Source organism: Biomphalaria glabrata, chromosome 6, assembly GCF_947242115.1.
Source record: "Biomphalaria glabrata chromosome 6, xgBioGlab47.1, whole genome shotgun sequence".
NCBI lineage: Eukaryota > Metazoa > Mollusca > Gastropoda > Planorbidae > Biomphalaria > Biomphalaria glabrata.
The window spans coordinates 52,065,393-52,080,530 of NC_074716.1; the positions used below are offsets into that span (position 1 = coordinate 52,065,393).

At 36.2% G+C, this 15,138-nt stretch overlaps 1 protein-coding gene across 10 annotated transcripts in view; it reads left to right on the forward strand.

Moving 5' to 3' along the window:
• LOC106062819 (ralBP1-associated Eps domain-containing protein 1-like) overlaps window positions 1-15,138 on the forward strand; it is a 59,792-nt gene that overhangs the window by 33,491 nt on the left and 11,163 nt on the right. For 7 of the 10 annotated variants that reach the window (XR_008778378.1, XR_008778379.1, XR_008778376.1 and 4 more), the window contains exons 11-16: window positions 32-127; window positions 759-846; window positions 3,430-3,621; window positions 5,321-5,506; window positions 7,746-7,828; window positions 14,262-14,315. Coding sequence is in view for 5 of the 10 variants with exons in the window: in XM_056032085.1 (XP_055888060.1) it covers window positions 32-127; window positions 759-846; window positions 3,430-3,621; window positions 5,321-5,506; window positions 7,746-7,828; window positions 14,262-14,315 (699 nt within the window). In the remaining 5 variants the exon portion in view is untranslated. The remainder of the gene's footprint in view (window positions 1-31; window positions 128-758; window positions 847-3,429; window positions 3,622-5,320; window positions 5,507-7,745; window positions 7,829-14,261; window positions 14,316-15,138) is intronic. The other 3 variants (XM_056032087.1, XM_056032089.1, XM_056032090.1) reach the window with 3 other exon arrangements.

The window sequence follows — 15,138 nt, forward strand, 5'->3', positions numbered from 1 at the left end:
AATAAAATTGTTTTTACTTGTTGGATTGCAGTGGACTGCTTTTGGTCAAGAATCTCCAGACTCTAATGGAGTTCCCTCCCCTGCACATTTGGTCAATTTTGAATTCTCTAAACCCAGTGCAGACCCAGTAAGTTTTAGAATAGCAACATTTAGAATATTATTAAGACTTTTTAGTTTAGATAGAACAAAAAAAAGACTCATTTAGCAGAACAATTTTAAATATTTTTTTTCAGTGAAAAAAAATTGCACTGTTTTAAACTCATGATGGGATTATCTTGTAAAAAAATTCAACAGATTTTGTAACTAAAAATATAGTTTTAAATTTTTTTTTTTCCAATTATTAAGTGTTGGAAGGGGAATCATTGTAAAACCAAAATAATGGTCTAACTAGTGTATTCAAAATGTTCAAATACTTAGTTTAGTCAAGGTAACTAAATGTAGTCTTCAAATAGTTTGGTCAAGATGATGAAATACTTTTGTCAAGATGGACAAATATAGTCTAGCTGTTCAAATACTTTAGTCAAGATGACATGTCAAGATGGACAAATATAGTCTAGGTGTTCAGATAGTTTGGTCAAGATGACATGTCAAGATGGACAAATATAGTCTAGGTGTTTGGTTAGTTTGGTTTGGTCAATAGTTTGGTCAAGATGGACAAGATAGTCTAGGTGTTCAAAAAGTTAGGTCAAGACGACATGTCAAGATGGACAAATATATTCCTTGTGTGACTCATATTTTCTCTTGAACTCTATTAACAGGACTTGAAAATTGTACAGCCTGTGCCAGTTCACATGCTGCCAGAAGCCTTGCAGAATGAAGGTTATGATCGTGGTAGGGCTTTTTCAGGTACCTTGTCTGGTGTTGGGGCCTGTTCTAATCAATATCTTCTTGTGTGCCTGTGTATTTAACTCTAACTCTCCTGTGGCCAACTACGGTTGTTGTTTTTTTTTAGATTTAACTGCGCATTTTTCTGTTCACATGTATGTAATAGTAATCAAACTTGGCATCTAGGTCAATCAGTGGGATTATATAGCATGTAATATTTATTATTTTATTTATTGCTGAAATCAAACTTATATTAAGCACACAATGCTTTTAATAAAAAAAAAAAACAGACAAACAATTCTCATGACACATAAGTTTTTTTAGTGTTATAGAGAAAGACATTGGACCGTCTCTAATTATTAAGTGCACACTCTCCAGGGACCTTTGCGGATCTATAGTTAGCATTTTGTGTACAACATGAAGAGGGAGAGAGGCTTGCGCATTGTTAGTCCCAACAAAGTGACGAACTATTATTTGTTTAAGATGTTTGGGAGTAAATAGAATAGTTGGCAACAAAGCTTGAAGGATGTTCTCATCAAGAGAACTATTCCATTGTAAATCTCACTCTGTTTAACAGCCACTCTATTTTTTTCCCACCCTAGAATTTTTCTTTGGTCATTTCTTAATATTATTTTCTCATTGATATTTTTACTTTTAACATTTTATTTATCAGTATTTACCTATTATTTTCACTCTTCAATCAGAGAACATTTTATTTATAGCTAAATTGAATTTAAACAAAATAATTTTGAGAATATTATGGTGACTATACAAGGTGACATTGTAAGGGAGTATAAGTTGGTCAGACTAGGTTGCTATATCAAAGTAATTTCACACAGATATCTTATGTAAATTTTTGGTCTGAAGGAAGTAATGAGCAATGGTTTAATTTGTTTAAAAACTTGCAAGGGAAAACATTACAACCTTTTATGATTATGCCAGATCTTTTTTTCTAAAGTATTTAAAACACTGTGTTGGCCAGTTAAGCCTCTAGTAAATCATAGGTCACAGAAGTTGGGGAACTCGTTTCCACTATCCCTAAAGTCTTAATTTCAATGAGGATCTCTGCCACTTTGCAGTTTATGCCACTTGGCAGTTTTAAATGAGCTATTAAGAGCTTCAAGCTATGATATAAACAGCGTTACTGAAAATCACTGAACTATATATTACAATAGAAATATTATTACACTGCAATATAGAGATTAGCAACAAAGTTTTAACAGTAATATACCATTAACAGTCCTATACTCCACAATATCTCATATACTGTATCCAATATGTACAACTAACAGACCAACAAATTCTACCAGTTTACCTAGAGACCATCATTTGTTTGTGTTTGTTTTTAATCCGTAGATATTTTAATCTCTTCTTCTGCATGTTGCTTAGCATGGCCTAAATGGTGATTTGTTTCATTGTTGTTTTTACTGCAAGATTGTCTTTTGTAATTTTTAATGCTTCACACTTGTTAAAACATTTTCTGTAACTGTTATCATAGGGCTTAGCCTCTTAAACACAAGAGCTCAGTCTAAATATTAGATAAGATAGTTTTATTGGTCAAAACAGGATGGAAATTCTGTTAACTACAATCATTCACCTCGGCATAACTCCTGTAACAATATTAATATATAAGATGCAAATACTAAAACATTCACAATTCACACACAAAATGCATACACATTCACTCATTTACATTATTTATATATGACATGATGTAACGATCTTATGTTTAAAATGCCTAATTAAAAATCGAAAACTTTGATAAACTTAGAAGAAATAATACAAACTAGACGGGGAAATTGTCAGAGAAATCAAGATGCAGTATGGGATAATTAAAAAGAAGATTAAGCCTTAGCCTGAATCAGGATAAAAGGAGTTTGAAGTTTTAGTACAACTGATGAATAAACATGAGACGTAAAATAGCAGCGATAGGGTACAATAGTTACAGAGAGAAGGGAAAGAAAACTATGGTTAAGCATAGATTAGCTCAGACGAGGACATGAACCACAAATGTTCGAATCGACATAACTATGTGACTCTTGGTGACGATATGGATTCGCCTAACTTAACTGACTTGAAAGGTCCTTTTTTTTTGGGGGGGGGGGGAGGGGGGGAATGGGGCCTGAATGGTTAAGTCAGATATTAGTCTGGAACTTAGTTGGTCTGAAACTTAGTTGTTGCTAGTCGCTGCGCCAGTTTGGAGGTTGGTGGTTCAAGTAGTTTTATTATATGTTGAAGTCATGTTTATTCATCGACTGAATCGGGATGTAGTTGTTTTGAGGAGATAAACAACTGTGATAATTCTGGCTGCCATGAAATAGCAAAGTGTCAGGTAGTTTTTTGCCATGACTGGAAACTTGGGTAAGACCTCCTACATATTTTTACCCATGAATAGACCGGGTGCATGTGATGTTAGACATAATAAGGGCAGTCAAAAGTAGATTTCTATATTTTAAATTGTTCTTTAATTTTCCCATACTGCTGAGGTTTCACCTGTCAATAAAATCATTGATGTTATGTAGTATTGATGTACTGGTGTGTTTCTTATCATTGCTGTATTTGGTGTGTGCCTGTATGTTCTGTGTTGTGTCCCTGTGTCCACAGACTCCTCTGTGCCTCACGAGTCCTGCGGAACTGACCACGGGGACAGCAGCCCTCCCTTGTACAAGCAGAGGGCCTACACAGAAATACACCACCAGGATCCCGGTCACTTGGACTCGCCCAACTCTAAATATAGCACACCCATTCAGGGGCGGCCTCGGCCGGTGCCCCCGAAAAAGAACAGCGTTAACACAGGTATAAAAAGCTGACAGACGTCGATGTCATGATAACGTTGATGTGTTTATGTCCTTGGTCTGGCTATTGTGTTGTTATTGTGATGTTGTTTTGTTTTACTATAAACTAATCTAGTGTTTCTCAACTGTTTATAATTCCCCTTTACCATCTAGACTAAGCATTTTTTGTTTAAATTACCTTTCCGCTATTTTATCAATTAATCAGTTATTTATTTAATTGCCTTAGAAACATTGTTTGCAACTTATTAAAATTTATTTGTATCCTTAACTGTAGCACTCTTTACCTTGCACTGGGTTCCCTAAGGTTGAGAAACGCTGGTCCAGTAGATGAGGCTTTTTTTTTACAATTTGTGTTTAATATTAACTTTTTGATCTGTTGTAATCCTGGAAACTCTTATAACCTTTTAACCAAACTTTTTTTTCCATCACAATTTTTTTTTTTTTTTTTAATGCTGTTCAAGATGTATATCATTAATTGGCGTCTGCCACGTGGGACTTTGATTTTATAACAAGTAGTGCTATTAGATCATATTTGTTAATCTGCATAAGATTTTACAATAAAAACATCAGGTTACGTACAATGTATAAATGGGTAGCTAATTGAACCTCTTATTTGACAGGTTTGTACATTCAAAGAACAAGTCCAACCTTGTTACGCTGATTTCACCTCTTCTTCCTTTTTGTTATATGTTCTCGGTACATTTTTTAGAGACATTTGGGGCGTGGGGAAATGTTTTATGAGTGTAAACATATTTTTTTTTAAGGGAATATAAAAGTGATTTTTTTTTTGGAATTTCATCATTTATGTGTGGATTGCTTTTTTATATATATAAATGGATTCGATTCCTTTGTTTTGTTTGGCTTGCAACATACAATGTCTCTGGGTGGAAGTGAATGTCCGTTTTGGTTTAGAATACGTCTTGGGTTTTCTTGATATTGACTGGCTAAGTGAGAAGTGTAAGATTTGTTTTTCAAAACTGTATATTTATACATCAATTAGACATGACTTAGTGACAGTAGGACCTTGCAAGGTTGCTGGGGTGTTAGTTCAGGTCACATTTTAAAACATGATGTTAATTATAGTTCTTAACAGACTTTTTTTTGTTATTTGTTGACATCCCTTCTTTCGACTTTCTCCAACCATCATTTGTTAATCTTCAGTTTAAAACATGATTGATTTCTCACCCTGTTTCTACTTTCAGAAATGTAACCATATGGCTCCTTTTGTCTCGAAAGGCAATGGATGCGCCCAAATGAGTCACTGGTTTTGGTTTAATCTTGAGACGGGGCAGAATATGGTGTGGCTAATCAAGCCAATTCTAGAACGGCAGACTTTGCCACAATTCATACATGTGTATGCCTCTGATTCAGGGCTAGCGGACAGGGCAGCTTTCTTTTTTTCCCTCTTGATTAAGGCCGCTTCAATTCTTTTGTTCTCAGCGAGGGTTGTCCCAGCACGCACAGTCTGTCTCCATGCACTCTGGTCTTTGGCTATGTTTTCCCACATACTTTCGCTGATGCCTGTGGCTCTCATGTCTCGCTTGCAGACATCTCTATATGTTAGTCTTGGGCGGCCCTTGGGTCTGACTCCTTCCACTGTTTCTACTTTCAGAAATGTAATCATCAACTCTTTTCATTACATTCAAATCACTTTGTTTTTTATTTCTCACTCCGATATTTTCTTCTTGTCTCGTGTACAGTCCCTGCTGTCCTACTGGGTCAGCTGCAGCCACCACCAGGCACATGTCCTGAAGGAACGGCTGTGCCTGGAAGTATTGGATACCCTGATCGTCCCAGTGAAGTACCTGTCGCCCCAGGACATGGGCCCCCTACACCACCCCCTAGGCCTCCGCATGGCAGGAGCATGTCGATGGATGTGAAGCTAGGTGAGTAATTTTCCATGAGCAACAAATTAACTTTTTTATGTTGGTCAACAGCCATCTTTCTGAGAGGCTAGGAACAAAACTGTTGTAGCTTTAAAGTGGGTTTGACATTTTTAGGAAAGATAACACCTCTTTGTATAAGGAGGTAAAAATCACCAAATCATAGCTTAAAAATTAAAAAATTAGTTTGCTTTTATCATGGACGATCTCAACCTCCTTGACCTTAATCGTGGGAAAGCGTGGTCGAGAGGCTAAGTATGCTTGAACTAGGCTTGGCTACTGATGAGAGGGGCTTGAGGTTCGACACCCGACTTGAGTAGAGTTGTGTTTACTGAGCGCCTAAAGACAGCCTGGAAAACCTTCTCCCAGGTTACCCCCCTCCCCTCCACACACACACACACACACACACACACTCTGGTCCACTAATGAGATAGGACCATAGCACTCTGAGCATGCTATAAGCATGAAATAGGTGCTTTATAAAAGCTATAATTATTATTATTATTAATTATTATTTATCGGAAGATCAACATTTAAATCCTAGAGATTATAAATTAATTAATTAAAGATACAATACAAAATGTTCAATTTGTAGTCTCACATCTACACAGCATGTGCCACCAACTACTGCAGGGTCACTCCCAGTGGTAGACTATCATCTCATTTCAACAAAATCAATTTTTTTTTTTAAATTTAAATTTTTCCCCAAAATGAATTCATTAATACAAACTTTCAGCCCCCCTTCCTAGCAGTATAAAGCTGCAGCCTGAATTAGTAAACAATATAATCATAACTGTTTAATAGATCATCCTACATTGAATTTAAAAAAACATGAAATGACAGGAATAAAACCCAGTAAATGCATAACTGTTAGTGAAAGAAAATAAATGCTAATAGATGCTTTGTAGCAACATCTTCTATACCAGGGATCCAGGGTTTCTTCAAAGGTAGAGAGCTAATGGACCTCGTTCACCAACCGCAAACAAACATCATTTAGCCACGTGGTGCTCTATCTCTTCTACATAATTTTACGATCTCATGTTTAATTCATGATGGCTGTCACGTGACATTTTTTCCCCCTTGTTTTATCAATATGATCACGTGACTAAATGTTGTTTGTTTACGATTGGTGAATGAGCTCCATTGAAATCATCATTAACTGTACATTCAGGATTTCTTCCAAGAACAGGTCAATCCTGTAAGATAGGTTAGACTTTAGCAGACAAGGTCGGAAGACCTTATACAGAAATAATTATAAAAATGGAAATCTGTGGTAGCATTATAAGACTTACTTTAGACTAAGATTCTCCTGCGCTGTTCCACACATAAGCTAGCATGCTGTTCCCATAGAAATCAGTCTCCAGTAATGTCTGCATCCTCTTCCTAGCTGGTGTCCACTGTCCTGAGGTTCTCCTTAAATATGCGCCACCAAGTTTTACGATGGCATCCCTATTTGCATTTTCCCGGTATCAGCTACCCGTGGGGTGCACAGAGGACATGTCCCACAAACATCACCAAAACCTAACCAAAATTAAAAAAAATAAATAAAAATCAGATCAAGATTGTAGCTGTTAATAATAATAATTTAATTTATAGAGCGCTGTTAACAAACAAAATGTAAGCTCAAGGAGCTGTGATAACATTACAAACATGAACATGAGAGCTAAAAAGAGTATGCTGTAGTATGCTGTAGAAAGTTATTCATAAATGCTGTCAACTGTTGTTTTGATTGAAATATGTTGTCAGGGTTCATTTCTATGCTTTGCTTGACTTGGCTCCTTAGGGGTTTACTTGATTATTACTATTACAAACAATTATTACTTGATACACTTTAACTCCAATTATAGAAGTCCATGGAAATATAAATACTACTTTAATCCAATAAGCACACAGTGACATCGACTCTCAATAAATATTTAATACACAAAACACCAGTCCATCAACTCAATGAAACATGTATACATAACACCAGTCCAGGAAGCGACGTCCAACCTTCCTGGACCGGGAGCAAGACCTCACGAACGTAACACACTCTCTCGCACATTCAACGAAGACTAAATCATTCAGTTCATAACACGTGCAAGACTATCCACATTTGTAACCTGGGAGTACTAAAACAAGGGGATATAACCATCATACCAAAATATCAAAGTAACATTCATTCTCACCATGCCTCCCCCCCGACATATGTGTACATGACATCACACTCAATTTTTTTTTTCAACATTCATTTTCCTTACAGCCCCCCAACTTGTTGCTCCAGCAGTCCCCCAGCTTGTCGCTCCAGCAGTCCCACCAAGAATATCTCCCAAAGAAGTTAGTCATGTAAGTGAACATATATTTTCTGAAGCTTTAGTTATTATGTTTATGTTTTAAAATCTATTTCTATATATGTCTGTTTGTATTGATATCGTGTGTATCATAAGATACTCTAGGTTGTTATCTTCCCCACATTGCTTTATGCCCCCTGAAACGCGGACAGTTTACTGTGGACATGCAAAGAAACTGTATTACTTTCATAAACTGCCTTAGAAAAATTCAATATGTTACATGGCATGATGAGATAATCTGACACAGTCCTCTGAAGAATGGGTCTGCTAACTGTACCTACAACCTTTAATGCAATTCCAACTGGGGTGGGCAGGTCATGGATGCAGAATGAATGACATCCTAAAGAATTACAAATTGCAGAGCCCTCAGCCCCCAGATGACATAAAGGGCATGACATGGTTTAAATATCAAATCTCTGGATGACATAAGTGGTTGTCATTGAATCAATGCAGGAATGGTACACCACAAGATGACTGCTAAGCCAAATGTCTCAATTGAGGTTTTATGTTTTGTTAGGTATCTTTTATTCTCTTTTTACAAACTATGGAACACATTTGAAAGCTGGCTTTCTTAATCATACAAAACTGTAAAATGAGTTTCCCCTCTTTTAAAATTAATTAGTTAAAAAAAGCTCCAGTTGCTTGGACATATTTAGCCTATATATAGAAAGGCATTACCTGGAAATCCTAGTTGATGAATTACTAGTGCAATTAGGATGTTGCTCTTTCTGTCTTGAAAGAGACATTGAAGGCCCCCCACAGGAATCACTGGTTTAGTTGTTTTTTTTTTAGTCCAGGCAGAATCTGGTGTGACTAAACAAGCCGATTCTTGAGAGACAAGTTTGCCACAGTTTCTGCATGTGAATGCATCTGTTTGAGTGCTGTCTGATAGGGCAGCTTTCATTCTTGCTCTTTTGTCTAAAGCTGCCTCATTATTTGTGTGAGGTTTGTGCCAGCACACACAGTATGATTCTATGCTGACATAATTTCCTCACACATACTTTTATTGATGCCTGCAAGCGAGGTCTGAAGACTACAGGCATCACTATGCAATTAGTTTAACATTAAGAATTCACATAGCTGGTTATAATCTTCTATTTCTGAAGGAATGTCTGTAACTTGGTGCTGTGGTTGTCATGTTTTTAATACAAAACTAGCTGCAGAAAATTGGCTTCTGTTTCTATCTCCAATACTGTCATCTTAGTACATTTAACTGGCACAAAACTGTCATCTTAGTACATTTAACTGGCACATAACTGTCATCTTAGTACATTTAACTGGCACAAAACTGTCATCTTAGTACATTTAACTGGCACAAAACTGTCATCTTAGTACATTTAACTGGCACAAAACTGTCATCTTAGTACATTTAACTGGCACAAAACTGTCATCTTAGTACATTTAACTGGCACAAAACTGTCATCTTAGTACATTTAACTGGCACAAAACTGTCATCTTAGTACATTTAACTGACACAAAACTGTCATCTTAGTACATTTAACTGGCACAAAACTGTCATCTTAGTACATTTAACTGGCACAAAACTGTCATCTTAGTACATTTAACTGACACAAAACTGTCATCTTAGTACATTTAACTGGCACAAAACTGTCATCTTAGTACATTTAACTGACACAAAACTGTCATCTTAGTACATTTAACTGGCACAAAACTGTCATCTTAGTACATTTAACTGACACAAAACTGTCATCTTAGTACATTTAACTGACACAAAACTGTCATCTTAGTACATTTAACTGGCACAAAACTGTCATCTTAGTACATTTAACTGGCACAAAACTGTCATCTTAGTACATTTAACTGACACAAAACTGTCATCTTAGTACATTTAACTGGCACAAAACTGTCATCTTAGTACATTTAACTGGCACAAAACTGTCATCTTAGTACATTTAACTGGCACAAAACTGTCATCTTAGTATATTTAACTGACACAAAACTATCATCTTCAGTACATTTAACTGACACAAAAATATCATCTTCAATACATGTAACTGACACAAAAATATCATCTTCAATACATGTAACTGACACAAAAATGTCATCTTCAGTACATTTAACTGACACAAAAATGTCATCTTCAATACATTTAACAGAAACAAAAATATCTTCAATACATTTAAGTGTCAAAAAACTGTCAAAATGTCATAAGTTAAGAAATGATACCATTGCTCAAGTTCATGTTGACATTGCCTTGAAGACTTTTGTGTGACAGAGAAACTGTTCAGGTTATAAATAGACTAATAATTATACAAAATGCAAGTACTAATGACTATTACAAAAAAAAAGTAAGCAGTGTGACTCTCTTGTGGGAAGGTTGACTTGTAAACCAAAATGAAAATTAAGACAAAAGAAATGAAACATTCAGTGCAGTTTTAATGCAACAGAAGCCAATGGCTGTGTGACTTTTTGTTGATTGGTAACAACATGTGCTCTGATTAGCTCAATAGGCTAGGATTGATCAAGTGCAGGGAACAGTTTGTTTCCTGTCTCTCCAGTAGGCGAGGAGTTTTTGACTTTTGTAATCCATTAGAAACATGAAGTGCAGGATGTCAGGTGACATGGAATTAATTCACTTTGTACTCTTGACAGTAACGTTGGAAACTAGCAGTCTAGAGATTTCTTTTGTACTTGTGATGTGACACACAGAGTTTGTATTTTTGTTGTTGTTGATATTGTTTTGTACAAAATATTGAGCCATCGTGTCACTGGAGACTGTTTCACCGTTTATCTAGTTTGATTGTATTGTAAGTCTAATAGTTATATCTTATAGTCTCTTATTTTGTATTTCATTTTGCTTTATAAAACAAATATTTTAAAACATATTCTAGTAATGTTGTGTTATATGGTGTTATATGTGTTGTACTAGTTTGGCTTTCTCTCTCATATAAATTACAGGCGTTTGTTCAATAAATTGTATTACATCCTACAAGTATCCATGTGTTCATTTAATTGTGCTAAATCATTGGTTTTCTTAGTAGGAGCAATTGTATGAATTTGTCCTAGCAAATGGAATAAGAAATGTGTCTTTATATTTCTTTTAGTATTTTATTAGGTTTTGTCTTTGTATTTGTAAATTATGGTTCATGGTTTGATGTATTATAACTACTTTACTTTTTATTCTTCTGCCCTGAAGTGTCTCTAATTTTAGTGGTTTTACTAAAGGTGTTACTCTTATGAAATGTGAATACTCTTTAGTTATAAATCTAACAGTTCTATTTTGTGTCTGTTATACTTTTTCTTCTTGAGTTGGCTATGATTTTTAGTACTGGTGTCATTGTTCACTATTTTAAGTCGACACATGTATTGTCACAGTTGACAGTCACATGACCCCACAGAAGCATGTAGAGTTGAAAGTAGGCTATGTCTTGTCAACCAGGAAGGAAAAAAAATTTATTATAAACTGAAAATTAGATTGAAGTTGAGAAAAACAATTTTAAAATTTGTCACTGAGTGACTAGATAGAGTCATTGAGGTCATGTGACAATTCCGCCAGCACCTCCTCTTTGGTTTGACAAGTGTAAGTAGTCACTCAATGGATTTTTTTTGTTGATTCAAAAACTGGTGTCAGAAGAAGAGTGATTTGTTTTGAAGATGAATGATTTGCATGGCTCTTAACTGTTAGAAGATGAGTGATTTGTTCTGAAGATGAATGATTTGCAGGGCTCATAACTGTTAGAAGATGAGTGATTTGTTCTGAAGATGAATGATTTGCAGGGCTCATAACTGTTAGAAGATGAGTGATTTGCAGGGCTCATAACTGTTAGAAGATGAGTAATTTGTTTTGAAGTTGAATGATTTGCAGGGCTCATAACTGTTAGAAGATGAGTGATTTGTTTTGAAGATGAATGATTTGCAGGGCTCATAACTGTTAGAAGATGAGTGATTTGTTTTGAAGATGAATGATTTGCAGGGCTCATAACTGTTAGAAGATGAGTGCATTGTTTTGAAGATGAATGATTTGCAGGGCTCATAACTGTTAGAAGATGAGTGATTTGTTTTGAAGATGAATGATTTGCAGGGCTCATAACTGTTAGAAGATGAGTAATTTGTTTTGAAGGTGAATGATTTGCAGGGCTCATAACTGTTAGAAGATGAGTGATTTGTTTTGAAGATGAATGATTTGCAGGGCTCATAACTGTTAGAAGATGAGTAATTTGTTTTGAAGGTGAATGATTTGCAGGGCTCATAACTGTTAGAAGATGAGTGATTTGTTTTGAAGATGAATGATTTGCAGGGCTCATAACTGTTAGAAGATGAGTGATTTGTTTTGAAGATGAATGATTTGCAGGGCTCATAACTGTTAGAAGATGAGTGATTTGTTTTGAAGGTGAATGATTTGCAGGGCTCATAACTGTTAGAAGATGAGTGATTTGTTTTGAAGGTGAATGATTTGCAGGGCTCATAACTGTTAGAAGATGAGTGATTTGTTTTGAAGATGAATGATTTGCAGGGCTCATAACTGTTAGAAGATGAGTGATTTGTTTTGAAGGTGAATGATTTGCAGGGCTCATAACTGTTAGAAGATGAGTGATTTGTTTTGAAGGTGAATGATTTGCAGGGCTCATAACTGTTAGACGATGAGTGATTTGTTTTGAAGATGAATGAGTTGCAGGGCTCATAACTGTTAGACGATGAGTGATTTGTTTTGAAGGTGAATGATTTGCAGGGCTCATAACTGTTAGACGATGAGTGATTTGTTTTGAAGGTGAATGATTTGCAGGGCTCATAACTGTTAGACGATGAGTGATTTCTTTTGAAGGTGAATGATTTGCAGGGCTCATAATTAACTTCTTTTGTTAGGGATCTCCCATTTGCTTTGTTGGCTCACTACAGCTTCTCGGGTTAATAAAAGAGTTTTTTTATTTTTTTATTTTAACAGCTCTCATCAGGATTGGGCTAATTAGTAATGTTCTTTTTACTTGATTCATTAGCTGTCGTGGGACCATACATAAGGAAACCAGATGGAGGATTCACACCAACCGAGAAATATACCAAATAAATGAAGAGCATTCCATAGTGATGGAAATAAAAAGGAACAGATTATGTTGGGCAGGTCACCTCGAAAGATTAGAGAAGCAAAGATTGTTCACTGGCAAAAAAACAAAAGGCAGACCCTAAGTACGGTGGCTTGATGATGTAGAGGCAGATCTACAATAGCTTTAAGTCTGGGCATGGAGACGTAAAGCACAGGATAAATCAGAATGGAGAGATGTGCTAAAGCAGGCCAGGGCATGTAGCGCCACTGGGATGGATGGAATTAGTTGTCATAATCACTTTTCTTGTGAAGCCCTTACATAACAAGTGAAATTTGTGGCAGTCAATTAACAGTATACTGCTCATGCTTCATGGCTCCCTGGTCTTGTGGTATTTGGTCTGGCCTGTCGTAGGAGGGTCTTAAAGGTCCCAGGTTCAAATCCCGCTAGCTGCCATCCCTGTTGTCCTGCGTGTGGTTTGGCCAGAATCTGAAGGAACATCCAAAACCTGTAAAACAAACAAAACAAGAGGTAGCAACAAATCAAGAATTGAGTTTCAAAGTGCCATCACTTTGTCATCAGTGCTGGAACAATGCTTCAATGCCTGTATATCTTAGGGAACTGATTACTCCATAGGTTTGGACCATCTGTGCTTCATTGTATTTGTTCTTTGTTTTAGCCAGTTCTCTAAAAGCCTTCTTCATTTACTGGAGTGTTTCCTAGTTTGTTCAGTCTAGCCCTAGGAAGCTGTTGGTTCTTCTGGGATATATGACTTACTTGACTTAATCCTGTGTACTCCCAGGGGAGCATAGGGCCGCAACCACGCCTCTCCACCAATCTCGGTTCTGAGCAGCCTTCTTCATCTGCTCCCATGTCATTCCTGTACCCTCAGCTTGGGTCTGCCCACTTTCCTCTTTCCTTGTGGGTTCCAGTCAAGGGCCTGCCTTGCAACAATGGTAGCTGGTTTTCGCAGGGTGTGTCCTATCCAGCTCCATTTTCTTTTGTGATGTCTTGAGCTATGGGGTTTTGTCTAGTTCTCTCCCACAACTCGATAGTAGTAATCTTTTCTGGCCACCTAATTCCTAATATCTGGCTTAGGCATCTGTTAACAAACATCTGGAGCTTTTCCATATTTGTTTTAGTGACTCTCCAAGTTTCTGAACCGTATAGAAGGACAGACTTAACGTTTGTATTATAGATTCGTATTTTTTATGTAGAGATAGTGCCTTAGAGCCCCAGATTGTTTGAAGAGTTGAAAAGGCAGACCTAGCTTTATTGATTCGAATTAGGATATATGCTCTGGCTTTTCTTCTGGGTATACAAAGTTATGCTTATCTTTTTTTTTTGTGTTCTAATAAAAACATTCTGAATGTTATTCTCTTTCAGCCAAGACAGTGTTTTAGTCCTTTCTGTTTTTTGCTTTCTTTACAGGTTCAGTCATTCAGTCAAAAACCAAGTGATCCAGGTGTGATAGGATCAATGGAGGTAATTGTACATTTTTATTTTATATCTTTGCTGTTGATTGTCTGCACCAAATTTGTTTGAACTTTTTTCTATAAACCAGTCTTGAAATGTTTGGCAAATTTTAATCATCAGATTTATGTTCACATGGTCTGTGTACTCGATTGCAAAATAGCTGCGAAACACAATTTTTTAATGTTAATGTCAACCTTAAGAAAACAGATGTTTTTTCTCTTCTAACTTGGGCAGTACGCCCTCTGCTACACATTTTCCTAGTAATTATTCTTTGTGTGTATTTTATAAATGTATAATTGTTAGAATTTGTGTTTTTTTATAAAAAAAAAAAACAACCTGTTTATCTTCGAGTTTTGCTATTTATCTTTTTTACTTTCTGTCAGATATTTTCTAATCATTACACCAAATCTTTGGGAGGCCCGGTGGCTGATCAGTAAAGTGGTTGGTTTCCGAACCGGGAGACCGGGTTCAAATCCTTCTGAAGACTGGGATTTTTAATTTTGGGATCTTTGGATGCCTCTTGAGTCTACCCAGCTCTAATGGGTACCTGAGGCGAGTTGGGGAAAATTAAATGCGGTTGGTCGTTGTGCTCGCCATATGACACCCTCCTTAACCGTAGGCCATAGAAACAGATGACCTCTTCATCATCTGCCCTATAGACCACAAGGTCTGAAATGGGAACTTTACTTTTACACCAATCTTTAGTGACTTGTGTATTTCTTCATTTATAAACTTCCTCTTGAATAGATGTTAATGAATATATGCTCAAGGAGAAGAAAATATTTGAACTTCCGCTCCTGAGAGAAAACAAAATTCTTTGAAGTCTTTGCTT